This window comes from Zootoca vivipara, chromosome 3 (genome assembly GCF_965207765.1).
Source record: "Zootoca vivipara chromosome 3, rZooViv2.hap1.1, whole genome shotgun sequence".
NCBI classification, from domain to species: domain Eukaryota; kingdom Metazoa; phylum Chordata; class Lepidosauria; order Squamata; family Lacertidae; genus Zootoca; species Zootoca vivipara.
In genome coordinates this window covers 48102772-48126235 of record NC_142586.1, presented here as the reverse complement: position 1 = coordinate 48126235, position 23464 = coordinate 48102772, and the positions used below count along the sequence as shown (strand labels likewise).

Sequence of the window (23464 nt, the reverse complement as noted above, 5' to 3'; positions counted from 1 at the left end):
ATGGCCATTACAGGACAATACCATATACTTTGAGGCACTATGTATGTGGAAGTGGGCTTCTTAAAGACCTGCTGCATCATTTGTACAATGTTCATTATGGAAAGATCAAAGTATCTCAAATATTTTCTATGCTAGGTAGAAAGGATTACTGGTCAAACCTCCAAATGTTTGAATTACTCTGCTCGCTAACAACGAGCAAGCTATAATGGAGATCCTCCAAATGTACAGAAAACTATTTTTTACTGCATCAGTGTTTGGTCACAAATCATCTTTTTTGTTCTTTTGGGAGTTTTGTGGGTTTTATTGTTAAGATATGTGGTCTAAAAACAAATCTGAATTTTTCAATCTTTTGTACTTGAAAGCTCTAGAATACAAAATATACATGCTCAGCATCATTTCTGGACGGTGCCTTTATGTTTCAATTATGAGTAGCTTTTGCCTGTAGAATACATAGGTAGGTGGTGATGGGCTGAGAGCTGGCTCCTTTCTCGGTCGTCACATGACTATTTTTGCATGGGATGGGTGGGAATTCACAATTTATGCATGGAGTGCTACTTACATATAGGCCCATGCTCATGTTGTGCTCCCAAACACAAAATGTAATCTAACAAAGCAACCCCGAGAAGTTAATTCTAACACCCTGACAACTTGAAATTATATTAGCAGAAATCAGGAAGAATCTCACTAAACCACATAACCTCATCTGATCACCCTATTCTTCAGATTGGGAAAGCCAGAAGCTATTCTTTTGGCTTTAATAAAATGAAATGTGTGGCAAGCCCTAAACACATCCAAATGGAAAGCAATAACAAGTAGGTTATTTTCATGGTGCATGTTTCTGCATGTCCCCAGATTCCCTGATTTGGCAAACTACTTTCAAGTAAACACTCCTGAAAAGAATGAATGGGAAGGGCAAATGGAATGAAGGACTCCAGTTGCAGGGCTCTAATGAGAAAAACAACAGCACCTCTATTGGTTCCAGTTTTGTTCTTTCGAAGAGTTCCAAGCAGAGTGTAATAGGACCAGTCTTCTGTATGGGCAAGCTATTATATAAAATGAAACAAACAAGACAACTACTGATAGAAAGCAAACTTCTTCTGTTGCTCTGCAAAATGTTTACGGTGGTGGATAACATCCTGTTTTTACTGGATTTGTTTATGATAAACGGTTAGAGAAAAATGCTACATACAACCAGAGATTCAGTCTATAGACTTTCAATCTCTGGGAGAAAAATTAATGGCTGTCTGAAGAATTTCACCCAGGATGTGTCTTGTTTTTGTTGATGTGGACACAGTTATCCTGAATTACTTGAAAATCCAATGCCGTGTCTTCTTTTGTCATTGATCCAAAAGTGTCACTGTGTAGGGTTACCAGAAGCAAAAGTGGCAACTCAGAAGACTTTTAAAACATTAAAACAGATTTAAACAAACAACAGCAGCTTATGCAAAAACAAACACCATTTAATACTTTTCTGCATGTAAAAATATAGCTGATTGATTTCTAAGGGATATCCCCTAAAAGGTCTGAGTTTAAACCTCTTTACAAGTACAAAACATGGCTCCTCTACATTCAATGTTAAGCTTGCTTTTTTTAAAACAGAACAGAGATTAATCATGGGACTTGAGAAACTCGTGAACATTCTTCTGGTAATGAACCACCATTGTGAAGTTTGTCGTTTCTTTTGTCAAGTTGTTAATAAATGACTCGATGGGATATTAAGAAGCTACATTATGCTTACACCAAAATTAGCAACTCTAGGCAAGTGCTTCAGATCGACAATGATAAACAGTGGCTATTATTCCAATTTCTGAATGCAGAAATAAAAACATGGGTCACAGTCAGCCCTTGATACGCAGGTTATAACTGCAGAGTCACGTGATCTGTTGAAGTGCATTTTCATTCTTGAAAACAACTGGAAAACTTTTACATTTTACATTTTATTCCCTGTTGCCCCACCCCACTAAAAACTCCTCCCATTGTTCACTTTCACTGAAACCAGCAAAGCTACCTATTTCTCTACCCCCATGCATCCCAAGAGAGACAGGCTTCCCTCCTCTCCAGAGAGTCAAGTCAACAACAAAGATAAATGGAAGCCAGTTAGACCTAACCCTCTCAGGTAGCAATCTCCAGTACAAAGAGACAGGCAGATTTTTCAGAGCTTCTATGTTTGGTTTACACAACTGATATTCTACCCCCAAACATGTATATTGACTATGGGGTGGAACATGGCTAATTGGATTGTGCATGAGATGGGCCCTTCCACATGCTTGGGGACTATGGCAGGCTCAGGGTTCGCAGTTGTGAGAAACAGATCCGTGCACATACAGACCTCTCTCATAAATGCCAAACACGGGGCCACAGGAGGATGTCAGGCCACATCCGCACTAAATATTTAAAGCGCTGTGATACCACTTTAACAGTCATGGCCTCCCCCAAAGGCTCTTGGGAACCGTAGTTTCACCACCCTTGACAAAGTTTGGTTCCCAGGATCCCGTAGGGGAAGCCATGAGTGTTAAAGTGGTATCATGGGGCAACATTCAGCAAAATATTTCCACTAGGTGCAAGGATTAGCACTAGAGCAACAGGAATGCCCGTCCTCCTTGCTCTGCATGTGCCCAGCACCATCCTCAAATGGTGGATTGTGGAAATGGAACTCAGCAGTTGGTGCAAGGAGAGAAGAGAGTGAGAAAAGTCAGTTGCACTGAGCTGAATCCAACCCATAGTGCTTTAAATTTATAATGCAGATCTAGTCTCAGACTCTGGGGCAGTGCTAATAAGCACAGTTCTGCTCCCCTCATCACACGTTCAGTTAATTCCTGAGGTGAGGGAAGGTGTCTTCTGATGAACCCTAAAATGCTTCAGTTCACATCACACAGAGCCTTGCTCCTCCTGTTCCCTGCTTATAGAACATTTTGAAATATGTTTACCTCCGAACCTCCGAAAGGACAGAAAAGCATACCTCAGCAGAAGGCTAATATCGACTAGGGCTGCAGTCCTAACGCTACATACCTGGCAGTAAGCTCTACAGAATTCATGTGTTAGGATTGCCGCTTAAGAGATGGAACTCAGCAGTTGGACTCTTCATACGCAATCCAGACCATATATTTTGCAAAACACTTAACAAAACATTCAGTGGGCGAGTGTTTACCCTCACATCCAGCCTTTTGGGAAAGTCCCCAATTCCTATACTCTCCATGTCCTTTGGTCTTAGGTCCTAAAGCTGACACACCTCCAAACACAGAGCCCCCAATTTCTACTGGTGGGGAAGCAGCCTTTTTACATACAGTGGTATCTCGGTTTATGAACACAATTGGTTCCGGAAGTCTGTTCATAAACTGAAGCGTTCACAAACTGAAGTGAACTTTCCCATTGAAAGTAATGGAAAGTGGATTAATCTGTTCCAGACAGTCCGCGGAGTACTTAAACTGAAGCGTTCATAAACTGAAGCAAACTTTCCCATTGAAAGTAATGGAAAGTGGATTAATCCGTTCCAGACGGGTCCGCGGAGTACTCAACCTGAAGCGTACTTAACCCAAAGCATGGGTGTAACTGGTTCCGGAAGTCTGTTCGTAAACTGAAGTGAACTTTCCCATTGAAAGTCATGGAAAGTGAATTAATCCGTTCCAGATGGGTCTGCAGCATTCATAAACCGACAATTCGTAAACCGAGGTGTTCATAAACCGAGGTTCCACTGTATAAGAAGCAGGGTGCACCTTCTATTTACCCTAGCTACTAAGCAATGCTTGAAAATGTGTCAAGGTAATACATGCTACTTATCAAAATTGCTAATCACACCTCATTTCCTAGTCTAGACAAAAGGTTAGAAAGTATAGCATGTGGTAACAGTCAGGCAAACAAATAAAACAGCATGAACTCACAAAAAATGCATAAATGGAGAAAATGAGGCTTTTTATTGAATATATATAACATTTTGTTGGGTTCAGGATTAAGAGAAAATGGTCCTAAAGCAAGATTGAAGAATCCTGACATACTGGGATTTCTAATGATTAACTATTTTATACTTTTTTTTTTAGTATTTATAGAGATCATACCTCATGTTGCAGGTGATATGCTAAAGAAAAACTATGAAATTCTTCACCATTACAAAGGCATGCTACCATGACACACATTTTGTACAATGACAGATTTTTTAAAAGCCTTTCCCACTAGGCATGCCCATGCACAGACATCATGGGGCAGATCTAAAACCATATCAAAAGCACACATCCTTAGAGTTCAGTTTATCAGGAGACCCCACGCAACATGTTAAGAACTTATCAAGAGCCTGCTGGGTGCCTCCAGCCTTGATAGAGGATGCAGTCTATCTTTGCTATGTTTGGGAAACCAGATAGTTCCAAGGCCTGATTAACATACTGAATGAAAGTGACAGTGTGAAAATATGATTAACTCTTTAAGGGGCCTTCAAGTACAGTGGTACCTCGGGTTACAGACGCTTCAGGTTACAGATTCCAACCTCAGGTTAAGAACAGTTTCAGGTTAAGAATGGACCTCCAGAATGGATAAAGTTCTTAACCCGAGGTACCACTGTACTTAAATGCCCACTATAGCCTTACTTATTGATTTATATTCGACTCAACTGCCAAGGTTTGTAAGCAGTTTATAAGTATACAACCAATTACAAAAAAAACCCTAAATAAAACAATTCCATCAAAACATTAAAATAAACAGCTACAATTTAATTCAAATGACCAATAAGACAAGTAAGACGTTAAAAAGCAATTAAAAGAATTAAAAACAAGAGGTTCAGGTCAGGAAAATGCTTGGCTAAACAGATGTGTCTTCAGAAAGGATCTACCAATAGATCCTTTGTATTTCAGCAGGGAGAGCAATCCACAACACTGGCACCACCAGTGAAAAGGCCTGCCTTTGTGCTACCACAAGCCAATAAGCCAGGATGAAACCAACCAGGCTCCATGTATTGAGCTTAATTGTCTTCCTGGCAATGGAAACAATGACTATATTTCAGGTAACCTGTCTATCATTCTAATCATTTTTATTTGTGTATGCCCAAGGCTTATTTTAAACTACAGTGGTACCTCGGTTTACAAACACAATTGGTTTGAGCATATTATACTGATCCTGACCCAACTGCACTGGCTGCCAATTAGTTCCGGGCCCAAATCAAACTGCTGGTTTTGGCCTATAAAGCCTTAAATGGCCCAAGACTGCAATACAGTGGTACCTTGGTTTACAAACACAATTGGTTCCGGAAGTCTGTACTTAACCTGAAGCATACTTAACCTGAAGCGAACTTTCCCATTGAAAGTAATGGAAAGTGGATTAATCCGTTCCAGACGGGTCTGCGGAGTACCTAAACTGAAAATACTGAAACCGAGGCGTACTTAAACAGAGGTATGACTGTAGTTTGACTACATAACGTTTAGTTCATACTCTTCAATATTAATCAATGGGTCATTTTAACTTTCATGCACATACATGGGCACATGTAAATGAGCAATTAGGTTTTTTCTCTAGAAGAGACAGTAGTTCTACATTTATAGTCTACAAAATCTTTATATACAGTTTAGTATCCAGGTACACTCAATCTTGGAGCATATAATTAACAACAATAATCACTTACATGGCACTTTTGGTACCTGCTATAATCTCCTTCCGTTCTCTCTTTTTGATTTAAAGGCTATGACATTAAATTGGGAGGGGGGTTACCCAACTTGGTTTTGATAATAAAATTATTTTAGGCCCCTTTCATGCCTCTCCAAAGAAAGGCAACTTAAGAAAGGCAACTTAAGGCAACGTTGTGCAATAGCAACACACAGCCCTGGGGACACCACCACAGAATAGTCCATCATGCTTCAAGTGGACAATGTGTAGGCTTCAACATTAGTATACGCAGTGAGGAAGTAAAGAGGACTGTGGTTCTTCCCCCCCCCATGCCTCACACATATGGGGGGAAACAATGAAGTGGTTTGAGAATAAGAACTTAGAGGGAACATCTCTCACAGAACACAGCACGGATTCATACAGCACACTTGCTAAATTTGAAATGTCTGAAGCAGCCCTTAGCACCCAGTGGCACTGATTGTCACACAACGCTTCGATGACTGGCTACAGGTTCTAGCTGCTCCTGTCATAAACTGGCTGCTTAGAGTCCTGAATAACTCCTTTCAAGGCAGGAGTAGCTTGGAGCACTAGCCCAACCTCACCTTTCCCCACCCTCCCTAGAAGGTAGAGGAGTTCCAGGAAAAATCAGAGGAGAAGGGAACAGCTCCTTGCCCAGAGGAAAGAGACAGTCTCCACCTTGCTTGTAACTTGCATTTCACTGAATAAAACCAGAAGATTATAAGAAGGAAAGAATGAATGAATGCAATTCCTCTCAAGGAAGCAGCTGCTTCCTATGTCTTTTGTTTTCCAAAGGCTCCTTCGCCTTCCTGGGAGGACAAGGAAAGGCAGAGGTGGCGTCTGAGCCGTTCCTCCATTGGTGACCCCTGCTTGTTGGTGCCAGGACTAGGCAGTTGGGTCTAGCAGCCATTTTGTTTCCCACAATGCTCCCAATGTAGTAGTGACCCAGGGCATTGTGAGAAATTTTAATGGTTGCTGAACACAGCTTCCTGGTGATGCTCATAGTCCTGGACCAGGCTTTTTCTTTTCTTTTTTTAAGTGTTGCAGCAAGCCCTGCTGGAGCAGTGGGCATGGCAGTTGCCCAAGGATACCAGGTACTAAAGCCATTGCTTCCAGCCTTCCCCGTCCATTGAGAGAAAGATCCTCAGGATTCTGAACAATCCGCCCACAAGAGCAGCTGTAATGTGTATCAAGCTCTAAAACAGCAGGAAATGAGAATTTAATGAATCTTCAGAGTGTTTCTATGTCCATAAGGAAAGCTACAGACACAAAAAGGTTCTGAAAAAAAGCAGAGAGCTGTCCCGCTGGGCCTCAGAATCAATCACACACAATCACTGAAATTAGGAAGAAGCACCTGGGCATCCCATAGCAACAACTAAAGCCGCTTAACTGAAAAGCAAGACAATTCATGGAGAGAAGTGACATGGCCATGGAGGGAAGTCTTACATCATCATACGACATTTTAAAAGATAAACATGTTTTATTAAAACCCACATTATTCAACATTTTGCATTTCCTACTGTCACACTACAACCCACTGCGATGGATTTTGGCAAATATGTAACAGCTCTTACACATCATGTGGAAAATGGATGGATGGCAACCAAGCTTCTACACTTGTTTAGGACATGTGGGTGGGGTGGGCAAAGGAGAAATTAATCAGTTTATTCAACTTTCAGAACTACTTCCTGTGTGTGCCTTAGAATTGTTTGCCCTGTGTTGTTCAATAATTTCCCATTTATTTCTCCTTCAATGTCAAACTCTTCAACATTCAGTTCCAGAAACCGAGAGAATAGTTTGCTTCTCCCAATGAAAACCTATTTGACTATTTCTAGGCTCAGCAACTAATCCATCCTTCAGTAAGAGAAATCCTTGCAGCCCCACTAGCAAGAACCAAGTAAATTCATCTCATGGTTCTCTTACAGTGCCAGAGCTGCATTTTATCACCTTTCAGACCGTAAGCTCTATCAGGCAGGGATTGCTTTCCCACCCTCCCTGATCATTCAGCGTTGAGCCCACAGTTGCTGCTCCATACAAAGAACCATGACTCAGCATGGCCTGGAAGAACTAAAGCCAAGAATGCATTAAAGTGTATTGATATAGTCAGAGCAAAAGTCCACAGCCAAATGATATATTCTATTTTCACATACAAATGCCCAAACCAGCTTTCCCCCCTAGTAGCTGAAAATGGTAAGTGGAATGAAAGGGAAGGCCCAATTCACAGAACCAAACTAGAATCATAAAATTGTAGACTTGGAAGGGACCCCACAGAACATCTAATCCAACCCCCTGCAATGCAGGAATCTCAACTAAAGCATCCATCACAGATGACTGTCAAACCTCTGCTTAAAAACCTCCAAGGACAGACAGTCCACCACCTCTCCTAGGAGTCTGCTCCACTGACAAACAGCTCTTACTGTCAGAAAGTTCTTCCTGATATTTAGTCAGAATCTCATTTCGTGTACCTTGGTTCTATTAGTTCGGGTCCTAGCCTCCAGAGCAGGAGAAAACAAGCTTGTTCCACCCTCCATGTGACAGCTCTTTAGATATCTCCTCTCAGTCTCCTCTTTACCAAGCTAAACATTACCCAATTCCCTCAATTGTTCCTCACAAGGCTTTGTTTCCAGACCCTTGATCATCTTGGTTGCCCTCTGCACACATTCAAGCTTGTCAATATTCTTCTTAAATTGTGGTGCCCAGAACTGGACACAGTACTCCAGGTGTGGTCAAACAAAGCCAGAATGGAGTGGAACTATTACCGGTACTTCCCTTGATCAGGACACTATACTTCTGTTGATGTAGCCTAGAAGAGCAGTAGCTTTTTTTTTTGCCGCTGCATCACACTGTTGACTCATGTTACGTTTGTGCTCTACTAAGACCCCTAGATCATATTCACATGTACTACTGGCAAGCAAGTATATTTGTGCAGCTGGTTCTTCCTGACTAAGTGTAGAACCGTACATTTGTCCCTATTGAAATTCATTTTGTTAGTTTTGGCCTAGTTCTCCAATCCGTTAAGGTCATCTTGAATCCCAGCAGCATTGCACCCCTCCTAGTTTGGTGTTATCTGCAGATCTGATGAGCAGCCTGAAAACTCCTTAACATCTATATGTTTATTGACAAATGGGGGGAACCACCCAAAGCCACTAAGGATATATTATTTATTATGTTAAGCAAGATGCAAGTTGAACTGCAAGTTGCTGTTGCATGGTGTCGCTTTTTTGAAACAGAAGCTTTAATACACATGCCCCTAAATATACCAGCAGTCTTTGTCTCAAACAGGGAAGATAAATAATGTATAGAATAATTAGGCTTCTGATATAAAACAAAATAAAGCAAATTATCTCCTTGTTTATTCAACTGTATATAAAGAAACCCCATCAACTTTACAGGGTTAGAATATACATGGTGCCCTATTCATGCAGAAAAGACCAAATTCTGTTTTCCATCAAGTTGGAGATGGGGGTGGAGATAGAATTACCCAGGTGATGCACACAGTACTTAAAGCTTTTTCAGGAAATTTTCTGATTTCTGTGTCATATGAAAGTGCCTGGCACTCTGGGTTATAGGGAAGTGATCAATACTAGGTAGTGAGGAATAAATATTGCCTCCTGACAGCAGCAGTTATTAACTTAAACAAAGTTAATAAAGACAACTACAGATGTGCTTGTTTAATGAAACTTTTTTTTTTGCAATGCAGCACTCTGCTAATAGTGGTTGAATACTTTGTCTTTAGACCTCAAGCTGTGATAAGGGCTAGTTAAAGGAAGCTCCTCCCTCCAATCCTGATCGATTGGGGGGGTGCGCGCGCATGCATGCATGCATGCAGAGAGAGAAATTAGTCCAAGAAAGAGTGCTTCTCTGCCCCTTGTCAGTTATAACAACCAAGCTTCTTGTATATCCTATTACTACTACGGTACTACTCTGTTGACTTCTGAAATATCCAACAGTTCTCCTTCAGGTAGATTGCTGTCTTCTTACTACCTTTTTACCATTCAGCTGCTTCTTTCCATTCTCACACCAGAATTCTCACACAAATATTACCCAAGTTAAAGGTAAAGGGACCCCAACTGTTAAGTCCAGTTGCGAACAACTCTGGGGTTGCAGCGCTCATCTCACTTTACTGGCCGAGGGAGCCGGGGTTGGCCCGCAGACAGAGCAGTGCATGGAAACGCCATTTACCTTCCCGCCAGAGCGATACCTGTTTATCTACTTGCACTTTGACGTGCTTTCGAACTGCTAGGTGAGCAGGAGCAGGGACCGAACAACGGGAGCTCATTCTGTCGCGGGGACTCGAACCACCGACCTTCTGATCGGCAAGCCCTAGGTTTAGTGGTTTAGACCACAGCGCCACACAAGTTATTTTGGGGTAAAAACCATTCTACCCAAGTTATTTTGGGAGAAATTCACGCAGGAATGTTCCCCTCTATTACAAAGCTTTGTTATGAGTTACAGCAACCGAGAAACCTTGATTAAGGAAACAACAGTGAGAATGGCAAAAATGGCATGGAAATAAGCTGAAGCGTCACCTTAAATAAGGCAACTTGACAAAATTACCAAAAGGGAAAATGTCTCCAGAACATTCATTTCAACATAAAGCAAGTATGTTCAGCCCTTTCGTTCTCAAACCCTTGGATCTGTTAGAACCAGAAGCTACAGTCTTTTTTCCTTCACCCTCATCAGCTATTCAAAGGAGTGTGCAGATACTGAGTCATATAAATAAATCACTGTGGGACGGCTTGGAAATGTGTAGGTGAGTGTTAAAATAGCTTGCACATATGTTTATTAAAACGTAGACGGTATGAAGGATCTGGAGATATTTACTGTATCGTATTGCTGTGCTTAATGCTAAGTTAGATAACATTCTACCAGGGTATGGGAGAACAGAAGGAAAAAATAGGCCTGCTGCTGAAGAAGCTGGCAAAATCTTAATTATGTTAGAGGAAATGTAATTTCATACTAACCAGAGCTGACTAGCCACTTCTCGCTTCATGTTCCATGCCTACAAAAACTCATCTAAGAACCCCATGCTTCTGCCATATAAAATAAAACAACAACATTGCTTAAGGAAAGGAGAACATGCTGCACCCATCTTTATCCCCAATGCACTGGACCAAACTCATTTTGTCCTGCATAAATAACAGATATAAGCAATAGGCTTTAACCAGATTCCTCAAGCAATGACATCAGCATGGGATCTATCAACAACGGCAGTAAGTACGTCAAGCTCTCCCTAAGACAATTCCCTTCCTCGAGTTCTTCACAAATTGCATGGATCTTGTATGTCCAGCTAAGCTTCGGCACAGAAAAGCTCAGCACAGCTCAGCTCGGCACTTCACCCTCCTTAAGAGAACCTTTCCGTCCTCTGTATCCTCTGACATATGCATAAGAGTCACGGCACCCTGAGCTTTGGAGCATGTCAGAGTCCAGTGCATGCATTCACCCCCAAAACCTCTAGCCTGTACTGAAGACTTACGGGAGGGAAAGGATTGGTGGCGAACACAAATAACAGTTAGTTACTGAGACAAGCCAAATGTTTTGGATCCTTGCCTATAACAGCATAATGGTATGATCTACAACCTTGCACTAGCAAAGCAGGAAGGAGATGCCTTCTCCTAAGCAGGCATTTGAAAACGTAACACATAAATCTCCCTCTACGACAGATGAGGTGCTTCCAAACATGGGCTATTTAGAAGCAAATAATTACCGCTGCAATGCCAGTGGAGTGGCAACTTATAATTTCCAAGCCTCTAGAATCCAAATAACATTCTGTAGCCATGTGGGTAACCCCCATTCTCCCAACCTCCCAACTGATGAGGACAAAGGATTAATTCCCTCGGCTGCCCTTTAGAATGAGAAAAAGAAATAGTGGGAGTTGGAGCTGATGGGAGTTGGAGTCTGGACAGCCATACCGGTAGTTTTCCCACTCCTTCCACAATCTACGCAGGCCATAACTGGCTCTGAACCTACAGAACAGCTACACAATGGGTCATCTACAACTGGGGAAGTTGAGCAACTGTTCCAAAGTGGGGTTGTCTAAGCTTTGGGGGGGGGGACGCTAGAAACTAAACAATAAAATATGGAAGGAGCATATTTTGACCACACCATTACTGAGATGCCTCATAAAAAGCAAGTAACAAAGAATAGCCACTTCACAGTAAATACCCAGTGTGAAAGCAGGCATGTTATCTGTCAGGGATGCTTGTCCTATGGTAAGAATCGGACTCTGACCCTCTGAGAGCAGCTTTAGGTATATTCATATATACAGACACAGTAGTGCTAGTGCAATCTGCTCATACTTTCTGTACTTGCACAGATCATCAACTCCTGAAGATGCCTCTATTACAGAAGTGAAGTGTGCTGTATTATGCTCTCGTAGGAAACTTATAGGAAACTGATTTATTATTTGTACATAACGTATGCGCCAAAACCCAGCATCAACCTTTTCTCTTCATTTGATGTATTCTTTATTTATAATTTCTTCTCACTTACACATTAGTTGCAGAATGAAGACAAATACCTGCCATAAACAAAGCCGTTACACATATACAAATGCTTTCAAGTCCCATACTTGTAGCCATATGCTATTTAGACAGTAACTGATTAGCACCAAGTATATTGTTTCATGTGGTTATTACTACATTTCCAGACAAGCAAATGGGAGCAATTATAACCCTAGACCTATTTAGCTTGCCAGGTGAAATAATAATCCCCCTCCTTGCCCTATGCAATGTTCTGTCCTGGCCCTTCCTGGGCCAATTTGGGGGGGAGGGGGGAGCGGAGGTCTTTGTGCAAGTGTCCTCTGAAAAGAGTCATTAGTTGGATCCTGCCCATTACTTTCAACTGCATACCATCAACAAAGATGGTGGCTGTGGGTGCAGGCAACCAAAATTCTTCCACCTGGCAGTAACTCCTCACAGAAGCCATAACGTAGGAACATGGAGAGTCATACGACAGAGCCAACCAGAAACATGCAGCTGTGTCGCAAATAATTCTCCACATATTGGCCTTTCTCCAGGTTCACACACTTAATCAGGTGATGTGGGTGGCATTGCTGCAGAGGTCTTAGTGCCCGGGTTACAGAATGCCCTTTCCGGAGAGACTGACTTTTCACTTTTTGTTGTGTGTGTGTGTGTGTGCGTGCGTGCGCGTGTGCCATTCTCCCAGGCGTTTTAATCTGAATTTTCAGTGCATTTTAGATTTCTGGCACTTAGTAAATTTTGTTGATGGCTTTACTGCTTTGTATGTTTGTTGTGCTGGTTTTATGTGGTTTTTCTGATTGTATGCAGATGTTACAGTTATTATAATGATATTGTGCTGGTTACTTTATTATAGCATCTTACTTATTTTAATCTTAGCAAACTGCCCAGACACTGGCCCCAGGTATCTGGCCGCATAAAGTGTAAATTGTTGTTGTTGTCCCACATGCTAAACAGCTCACAAATGTTACAATCCCCATATGAAGGATGTAATTTTTAAAATGGACCACATAGTTAATACAAGATACAAATGGACCACATAGTTAATACAAGTTAATACACACACACACACACACACACACACACACACACACACACACACACGGAAGCACTGGGAGATACATTGCTATTTGCCTCTCCTATTGACTACACTACTGGTCATAGCTACTACTGTTAATTATTGCAATGCTTTGTTATATATGCAGCACTTTGTAACAATAACCACATATGGTCAAATATAAAATGTGGCAATTCCATGTCTTTCAAAAGTAAGTAGCTTGATGCTCTGTAAGCTTGGGTATGGACCGGACAATAAATTCACCTTCACTCAAACTGCCGCATGATAGACTGCAAAACCTGCAAATTCCTCAGTACAGACCACTAGTAATGAACCAGATGTCTTATACAGTATTTTTCTGCAAATTTATTGTGCGATTTTGTTATTTACACATTACAAGAAGACAGTCTATTTATTTGTATCATTTATTATCATTATCCTTTTTAAAACCCATAAAAGTGTTTGGGGGTGGGGTGGGCATAGAACAGTCTGTTTGTTGTATACTAGTATCTTACACACTCCAAGTAAAAAATGTCCCAAATCATTAAGATGTGTCCTTTTCAACACAGAGAACTTCAAAGTGGTGCACTTCAGTAGTAGTACATAAACATTCTCAGTGCAATGAATCTGCTTAACAATTTGATTTTTAAAGATAAGTCCAAGCTTACTTTGCTGCAGAATGTAGCAAAACAACAACAACAACAACAACAACAACTAGCTATAAGGTCCCCTACTTTCTCTGCTATAGCCATCATGTTCGTGTGATCAGCTCTGACCCACGGCGGTACAACTCTAAACAAATACTTGTTTCTCCATTGTTCTACATAAACCAGAGAAGCTACTCAGATTACTCTGAAGCAAGGCACACAAGGCCAACACTGTGCTGAAGAAGTGTGCATGCACACGAAAGCTCATACCAATATAAAAACTTAGTTGGTCTTTAAGGTGCTACTGGAGGATTTTTTATACTGTGCTGAAGGTTTGGATATGAACAGTACCTGGAGGGCAATCGTCTGAGAACCACGTATACACCACTTTGAGTCCATGACAGACGAAAGGCAGGATATAAAGGTAAGAAAATTAATGTTTTTAAAAGAAGGCTTTCCAGTACTTTCCTATGGGGAGTTCATAATTCGTTTCTATTAGATGAGAAAATGCCTCGCGGATAAAAGATGTAGCATCTATTTTGGCCTGCCCAAGTTCCCTAAAAACAAACAAGATTCCACAGGTCTAGTTGGGTCTCCTCTTCCAGTAAGGTCATGTTAGAGGATATTGCAAAATGTCCGAACTTACATATCACCAAGTATCCAGGGATCCAAGTTTTTAACATTTTAATTAGCTCAAAGCACCAGTTAAGGCTGCTCATAAATGAAATCAATATCAAATCAAAATTATAAATGGTCAGAAATGTTTCAACTATGCTTAGCAATCTAATTAATGTAAGCACTTTGCTGCATGGCCTAGATTATGCTGCTATTGAAATCAATGAGCATGAATTCAGTATAGTCCTCCATGTTGCTACATTTTGCTGTTTTAACAGATCCTCTGTAGCCCATTTGATACGAAAGTTTTCTTAAGGCAGCAGCTTAAAAGGCTTTGGCACTACAGATTGGACTCCAAACAACTACATCTGCAAACGACGCAGGCTTTGTCAGAAGAGCAACAACTGACATCCCACATCTAACCTTTATGGCATTTTTATGGTGCATTTATGGTAACTCTTGGAAACGCAGCACATGGTGCAAAAATACGCATGTGTTTTATGACATAACCACTCCCTTGTTTTAAACTGCTGGACATTATTTATTATTATTACCGGTAGTACTGAATTATGTGATCCTTCCATGTTCAGTTCACGACGATAGAAAGTCCTTCATTTGTATTTAAATTAAGTTTCTACAGGTGTGTCCTACAGAGAAGTTGGGACACATGAAAAGGTTACGAATAGAAACCTTGTGTTGCCTAACTAACTTCCTAATGACTTGTTTCCACTGAACAGCCTACATTCTGTTTTAGTCCCATTAAATGAAAATATTTAAGAGGAAAACAGTTTCATTGTAAATTTAATAGAATTCTGAATGCATGGACTCGTTCATGCCTCAGACGGATACTGTAGCTGTATAAAATCTTTGTACCTGTACACGGGATCTGCATCAGGCAAGTACAATAGGCAACATTTGAGCAAATGCAAAAAGTCACAGCATTTCTTCTTGGCCACTGTAATAGATAATAGATCTGCTATGGTAGTGACTTCTGTGTTGTATCAACACCTTCTTTCCATATTTATTACCTGCATATATATTTTTCATGTGAAAACACAGTCACATATTAAATATGAAAGAAAATATTTTCTTGCTGCTCGTCTTCAACCGCAAAAAAAAAACTCAGGGCCACTTCACCATAGATTACAAAATTCTCACTCAATAGGCACATTCATGAAGGAAATAACATAACCCAGTCGGTAGAGCATGCATCTCTTAATCTCTAGGCTGTGGGTTCAAATCCCATGTTGGGCAAAAGAATTCCTGCATTGCAGGGGGTTGGACTAGATGACCCTCATGGTCCCTTCCAACTCGACAATTCTAAAATTCTAACGTGCATACAAGTGTGCCACATGACCATGGCAGATTAACTACATGTACAGATGCACTGATACCAGTCCTGTGTGTGATCACTATTACACAGGAGATGCAAATTGTTAACTTTGTGGGGGGGGGGGGAGAAAGTGTTGTGTAGGAATGCCTGCCAATACAGGAATTTGGTAATGCATGAAGTGGTTCCTATTTTATGTGTTTATGGATGGGGACAGACCTTAGGGTAGACCCACTGAAATTAATGGCTATGATTAACTTAGGTTAATTAATTTCAGTGAGCTGGCTCTGAGAAGCACTAGCATTAAATACGATCTTTTCAAAGGGAGTTGAGTTTGGTACGACAGAGGCATCATCGCTTACGTAGTGCACACATACATTTCTTTTGTCCTACCAATAGTTCTGGTCAAACAGGTTTTGCTGGCTGTTGGAGGTCTACAAAACCTTGCAGAACCTGTGAACAAAGACAATAGAGGTGCATACACCATGTGCAATAATAAGCCTCTGTCATAGCATCCACATCTCCCTGGGAGAAGGCTAGTGGTCATCTCCAGCTCTGCTGGCTTAGCACTTTGTTTACACAGAACAAATGGTTCAGCAGGAACTGAGAAGAATAGGGATAGAGGGATATGGATTTTCAGAGCAGCTTTTACTCAAATATCACATTTTCATTAAACCCTCCCTCAAAGAAACTCAAAGGGGCTTACAAGGTTGCAAGTTGAAAGAGAGAAGATGGACAGAACTCGGGGTCATCCAGTGAAGTTGAAAATTGGCAGTCACAGGGACAGTGAATATGTCTTCACACGGTACAGAGTTAAAATATGGAATTCACTTCCACAAGATATGGTGACAGCCACCAACTTAAAGGGCTTTAGAAGGGTATTAGACAAATTCATGGAGGATGAGACTATCAATGGCTGCTAGTCACATTGTCTATATTGCTTCTATTATCATAAGCCGGTGCCTCTAAATATCAGCTGTTGAGAATCACTAATGTGGAGAATGCTATTGTGCTTGTGTCCTGCATCGTGGCTTCACAGACACCTGGTTGGTCACTGAGAACAGGATGCTGAACTACATAGGTTAGATCCTGCGTGGCATGTTCTCCCCGTGGCAATCCACCATGGCCTGTGGCTGGGTGGCATGAAGGGAGAAAGGGCAAAATGACTATTATTTTCTTCCACCCTTCCTCAAGATGCTCAAGGCAACTTACATGGTTCTTCCTCTGCCCATTCCAGCTTATGTGGTAGGTTAGCATTTTAAACCCCAACAGGGAAAAGGCTTTGGAATGGGGAAATGGCAGTAAAGACAAGGGTAAGCACTCTCAGGTGCCTCCGCCTAAGAAGCTTTTTTAAAAAAAAGAAATATGAGGACTGGAGTTCCAGTACACAATTATCTGTGCATAATGTGCAGCTGGCCCCCAAGCAGCAAACCCTATATAAGCTTCAACTGTGCTATGAGCTTCAATGTGCCATGAGTGTGATCCTATGATATTCAGTGGAATAGATGTCCCATCTTGTTCAATGATGCTTACTCCCAAGTGAACACACAAAACCACAGGATGATAGCCAATGTTAGTTATGGTCATATTCAAATCAGTGGATTTAAGTCAACTAATTTCAGTGGGTCTAACCCTAAGTACAAATTAGTCAAATTTCACCCACATTATTGGTACTTCCTTCCAAAAAAGCATGTGTAGGAGCAGAATCCTATTAACCTGCACCTTTGTAGACCATTAAGATTCTTGGCACTGATGGGCATCAGCTCTTCATGGTTTGAGAGACAAGAGGATATTCCAGGTTGAACTTGGGACCTTCTGAATGGAAAGCATGTGCTGTGCCACTACGCTGCAGACATTCCCTGGTGGGGCTCAAACACGCAGCCACTGTAAGTCACTGGCAGCAGCTGCTGATTGTCGCAAGCTGCCTTATACCAAATCAGACCATTAGTCTAGCTACAGTGACTGGCGAGAGCTGCGCAGGTTTTCAGACAGGAGTCTTTCCTACCCCTACCTAGAGCTGTTAAAGACCAAATCTGGGACCCTCTGCATACAAAGTCACAGTGCCTGACCATTACAAAACTTTTGTCTTGTCTAAGCATCTACCTCTAAGAAGCATGGGTGATGTAAGTAGAATGGTTTATAGTTGTACAATACTAGCAGATGGAAGCATATCAAAAAGTGCCAGTGTTCCACATCCCATTTATGTGTTAAAATGTCACCATCAAGAAAAGTACAAGCAAGTACAAACAGGAGTTATAATTCCTAGCTCAAGTTATTGTATAGCACTATTTAAAAAGGCTGTGGGGTGCCTTTTATGTACCGATGTACGTAATGCCATAATCTGTGTGGCTATTTAATGTGAAAAAGTAGCTATCCAGTTCACCCCACTAGCAACAGATATTGTTTTCTATAACTCTTAACTATTTAGCATCTTGAGGCTCTGGGTTTGTTTGCTTTTTTTATATACTATCCTGTCCTCTCCAGATGCACTTATTTACATTGGTTGCTATTTAAAAGTGTTCTTAATTTCCATTTATTGGGTCTTGTCTTTTGCTCAACAAATGAATTTAAAATGTAAAATAAAAGACTGTGGTAGTATAAATACACAAATATTGAGAAATACAAAAAGCAAGCGATGTCCTCACTTATTTTTTAGCTCCTTAGGTTCAGAGGCTGCTGCATGCATATAATCCCATCAAACAAAGGACAGTCTCCCACATGGCAGATTTAAACAGGGGATTGTTTTGCTTCCCTATCTGCTGAACCCTACTGATTCCACAGTTTAGTGGTTTAGCCACAAGTCTTGGCTACTAGAAAACAGATAATGGGCAATAAGCACAAACACACCACAAGCCACTGGCATACTCTTAGACAAGCCACTGGCATACTCTTGCTCATTTCTGGCATAAGTTAGAAGCTTCCTGCTTTGCTAACACAGGAGGGGACCACAGGTCATGTTTGACCCAGAAGACATTGGTCTAGCTTAGGCAGCAGCAGATGCTGGGATCAGAGCCTAAGCCAGGCAAAGTAAAGATGCTCTTAAAGAACCCTTATGGACTGATGCTGAAGCAGGATCCCCGAGAGAGAGGCTGATGTTTCCTCACAACACCTTGAGGATCACCCTTGCAGGGATAGCAAAGAACTAGTTTGGGGAAATTGTCCTGCAATTGCCCCATCACACCCTATGGATGGGACCAAGCCAAGGGGAGAAGGGGAGATCCACAAGGATGGGGTGCACTGCATGAGAGAAAGCGCTCTAGGAACATGTCCAGGCAGTCTCAGCCACACAGCCACCTTTTTCACACAGGCATCTCCTTCAGCTCCTACCAGTAGCAGGCTATAATCTAGAAATGTGGGTTAGTTGATGATGTGGGTCAAGTGTGTTTGGTTTTTGAGAGGTTTCTTTTTTAAGCTCTTTATTTAGGCTTGCCGATTTTGACCACGAAAAACCAGTTCAAGTGTATGTCAGAGAACTCAAGTTTTGTTGGGTCAAAAACGGAGTTAAACATCCCCTACTACTCTCACAAAGTCACTTGTAATACTGAACAAAATCCAGTTCTCTCCCCCCCCCCCAAACACTCGTGGACCACTTTTTCCACCGTCAGAAACCACGACGGCATTTTTGTTTTGTTTCTTTTAAGAGAGAGCTTTAAAAGAGTAGGAATTTTCCCGCCCTTTCAATGCGTTCTGAGGCGAGGTTCAGCGCTGGCGCTTGTTATGAGTGGGAAACAAACGGAGATAAAGCGGGGTGGTCGTTTTTCTGCACTAATTAACACAGAAGATCGTGCGCGTGCGGATCATGTATATCCTGCAATGGAGGGGGGGTTGCCTTCAGATAGACCCACTACTTTGAGGAAAAGTAAAAAAAGGAATACGAGACTGGAGAGAGCGTGTGACCCACACAGGAGAATGCCGTGCCTCCTACCCGATCCCGTTCGCACAACCACCCGCCCCGCCGACCACCAACTTTCCTCCCCGCCGCGCGCTCACCTTCCAGCCGGCCGAGCTGTTGCTGTCGCCCTTATCCTTGAAGTAGGGCACGCAGCGCACCATCCACTCGTAGATCTGCGAGAGGGTGAGGCGCTTCTCCGGGGAGCTCTCGATGGCGCGAGTGATCAGGTCCGCGTAGGACAAGTTCCCCCACGCGTTTCGGCGGGACGAACATTTCCTCGGCGCCGCCGCCCCGCTCGCCCCCGGCTGCTGCGACTGCTGCCCTCCGCTCGGCGCCCTGGCGCCCTGGCCGGACCCGTCGCCGGACAGCCCCGAGAAAGGCGCCAGCAGGCGGGCCGTGTCCTCCGGGGCCAGCGCCTCGCCGCCGCCGCTAGGGACGGAGTCTCCGACGGCCATGGCCGAGCTGCCCCCTTGCTCCTCGTCGTCAACGTCGTCGTCCTCCTCGGGGATCATGGAGGCGGCGTCGGCGCCCGCTTCCCCCGCGGGCTTGGCCGGGCTCGCCTGCAGCTCAGGCCTCTGCAGGGGCCACGTACAGGAGCGCGGGCGGCTCTGGGGCTCGAACTCGGGGTCCAGGTCCACGTCCACGGGGGACAAGGGGGCGGGGGGAGACGCCTCTGCCATCTTGGCCTCTCCCCCGCTCTGGAAGCTGCTCTGCCTGCCTTCCGATCCGCTGCCAAGTGGGGATGTCAGGGAAGACGAGCCCGATCCACACCTCGGCTGTCCCTCCTCCTCCGCCACCGCCTCCTCCTCTCGCACCTCCTAGTAGCAGCGATCAGCGAGGTTGTACAAACATGCCACGCTCCATTAAAGGTCCGGCCGCCTCCTTTTCACCCCGCCACCTCTCCTTCCCTACCGCCAGCAACAACAACCAATAAAATCAATCGAAAAAAGAAACGATCAGGTGGTGAAGCCGGCTCCAGGTGCGTCCTGTTCCTCGGGATCCTGAGGAGCGCCGATTTTGCAAGAAACACCACCACCCCAAAAAAACCCAACCCTTGCAGAGTGGGAAACCAAATCTCCGCTGCGGCGCGCCCGTGTGTTTGTTTATCTTTCACCCCGTGCAGGATTGCTCCAATAGCATCTCGCGGTATGCATTAAAGAGACCACTTCCCGCGGGCTCTCTCCCCCTCCACACGCCTAAAAATAAAGAGAGCCACGAGTCTTTTCTTGCTTGTTGCTTTGGCTGGCGCTTTCTGTTCGGCTCCAGGAGTCCTTCTCCGCAGCTGACTTCGAAACAGCTTAGCTTGGAAACTGAAGTCTTAAAACGCACCCGATCGCGCCTGCTACAGTCGAGGAGGGCATTCCTCTTCTCCCCAAAAAAGCAATACCCCCAAAAAAGGGGGGACGCAGAGGGGGAAACAACAACACCAGGAAACTCACGCTCTGCTGTGGTTTAAAAAAAATCCGAATCCTCAACGTGGGGGAAATAAGAGAGGGAAAGAGAGCAGAGACTCAGGATCCAAGACAAGTCAAATCGCCGGTCTTCCAACAGGTCCAGAAGCCCGGAGTCCTCGTCCGCGGGGCTGCCAAGGTTTTCGTTCCAGCATCCACACCACCACGCTCATCACCTCCTCGCTCCTGCTGCTGCCATCTTGACAGTTTCCCCTCTTTCACTCAAGTCATTTAAACAAGCCTTGGCGAAAAGGCAGAGCGGGAGGTCACGCAGGCGGGGGGGGGAGGAGGGGGGAGAGGGAGGGGGGACGAAGGAGCGAGCGAGCGAGCGAGCGGCAGGTTCCAAGCAGCGGCGAGAAGGACGGCGAGCAGCTCGGACGGCGGAAAATCCAGGTCGGAATTCACAGGAGTAGGAAGACGCAGCGCTGCTGCTGCTGCTGCATGGCTCCTGGTAGCATGGTTCCTCCAGCTCGTCTCGCCTTAGGCAGAGGAAGAAGCCTTTAAAACAAAGCGACGCGGATGATCCCCCTGCCTCGAAGAAGCGAGAGCAGGAGGAGGAGGCGGCGCCGCTGCTGCCGGGGACGAAGGGCGCCTCTGCAGCTCGCGCGAGCAGCCCGCCGCCCTCCGCTCTGCTGACTTCCACATTCCTTCTCCTAACAACCAGCGGCGGCAACACAAAGTTATAGACACACGCAGGGAGCCTCAACCTAACCCGGTAGCAGCCTGGGCGCCACCCACAAAGTGGGAAGGCCTTGCGTCGTCGTCGGGAGGGGCGAGCGAGCGCTCGAGCTGCCAGCGCCTGTGCAAGGCTGGCTATCTGGAGGCATCTGTCTCGGTCATCAGCCAACAGGCGCTCTCGGTCGCCTGCCTAGTTTAACTCTTGAAAAAACGCATCGCAGTTAAAAATCGCCTCAGCAAATGGAGCCATTCATGGAGGAGCAGGGATTTAAAGAAACAATGCATTAATAAAGATATGTGTCTTAGAAGATCTGGGTTGTATTTGTTACTACATCATGTTACCTTAGCTTTTGTTTGAAATGTTTTTGTTTGAAACAACATTTCCCCTCGTTTTATTTACTGCCTTCGCCCTCAATCTTTCCCTTCCACTCAGACCGCTTACCTTTAAAGCAGAGCTTAGAAAACACAGAAATCGTGTGGGCGCATGCTGACCACTTTTTCATGCGCTGGAACGTTGGGGACAATCTTTGCAGTTCTCTGTTGTTTTACTACAAAACATGTGGGTGGGTTGGAAACACAACAATGCCTTTTCTTTTACAAAGCAGTAGCTGTTGGAGTTTTCTACAGTGATGCTGGAGTTTCTGCTGCAACGGTGCCAACTAAGGCAATTCTTATGGCAGTTCAAGCTAGCTAAGGCTAATGTTTGAAAATTCAAAAGTAGACATCAAATTTAGCTAATGGGAGCGTATTTTAATTTTCACAATTTTTTTCAATTGAGGGAAATTAAGACATGTTTAGATGTGTCTTTCCCATTTCCAATTTCTTTGGAGAAAGTCATGTGATAATGAATGAATAAACGGATAAGTTAAGAAACTCTGGTAAAAGGTTCAAACATTAAAGGAAAGTCTGCTTCATTGTTCCTACTTAGTAAGTGCTAAGAATCCAATAGTGGACCAGATATTAAGATGCATAGCAAGGCATTACTTTTTCTGGTAAGACAAAATGTATCCCTTACAGAAATTTGATGTGTGGCCCAGTTCTATGTATATTTACTGAAGGAAGTTTCATCAAAATCAACCAGATTTATTCCCAAACATAGAGAATAAATAGGTCAGTTTTGTTTTAATCACAACCACCCAGCACTAGGTGACTACAAAATCATGATAGCGGGGGGCCAAGTTTTCCCTTTTCTCACAAGGAAGCCTATTCAGCATAAGGGAATTTCCCTTAAAAGGGGGGAGAACTTGACAGCTATGCAAGTAATTAGATAACAAGAAAGGCAATTACTTTGCCATCTGTATAAATATAGTAGATTTTATAGGTATACATAAAATAGCCATTACATACCATTAATTTTAGTGAGAACTATACATGTGCTCTGTTGTCCAACTGAAGCAGATGGGGTGTAAAAATGCCTTATTCTGATGTACATGTGATTTTTCTTTGGCCATAAGCAAGTAAGAGTTGGGCCTTTACCTTTCTTTATTGGAATCCTTAAGTAAATAGCACCATCAGGTTGCAACATTATGTATGTGTTTTGGCCCAGTTTCAGAATTCCCATGAAGAACCTTTCACCACTGTTTATTCTAGATAACACAATATCAGCAATTGACTACAAGATCTTGGACTACATTTATGTAACACTCAAGTATCCAGATAGGATGGGTTGAAGTAATGTGAGGAAATAATAGATTTTTTTAAAATGACTTTGTTC

General features: G+C 43.2%; 1 protein-coding gene across 2 annotated transcripts in view; it reads right to left on the bottom strand.

Moving 5' to 3' along the window:
- Positions 1 to 21771, bottom strand: part of FOXO3 (forkhead box O3) — a 115745-nt gene extending 93974 nt beyond the window's left edge. For both annotated transcript variants that reach the window (XR_015949307.1, XM_035109282.3), the window contains exon 1: positions 19720 to 21771. Coding sequence is in view for 1 of the 2 variants with exons in the window: in XM_035109282.3 (XP_034965173.1) it covers positions 19720 to 20301 (582 nt within the window). In the remaining variant the exon portion in view is untranslated. The remainder of the gene's footprint in view (positions 1 to 19719) is intronic.
- Between the last annotated feature and the right edge of the window lie 1693 nt (positions 21772 to 23464).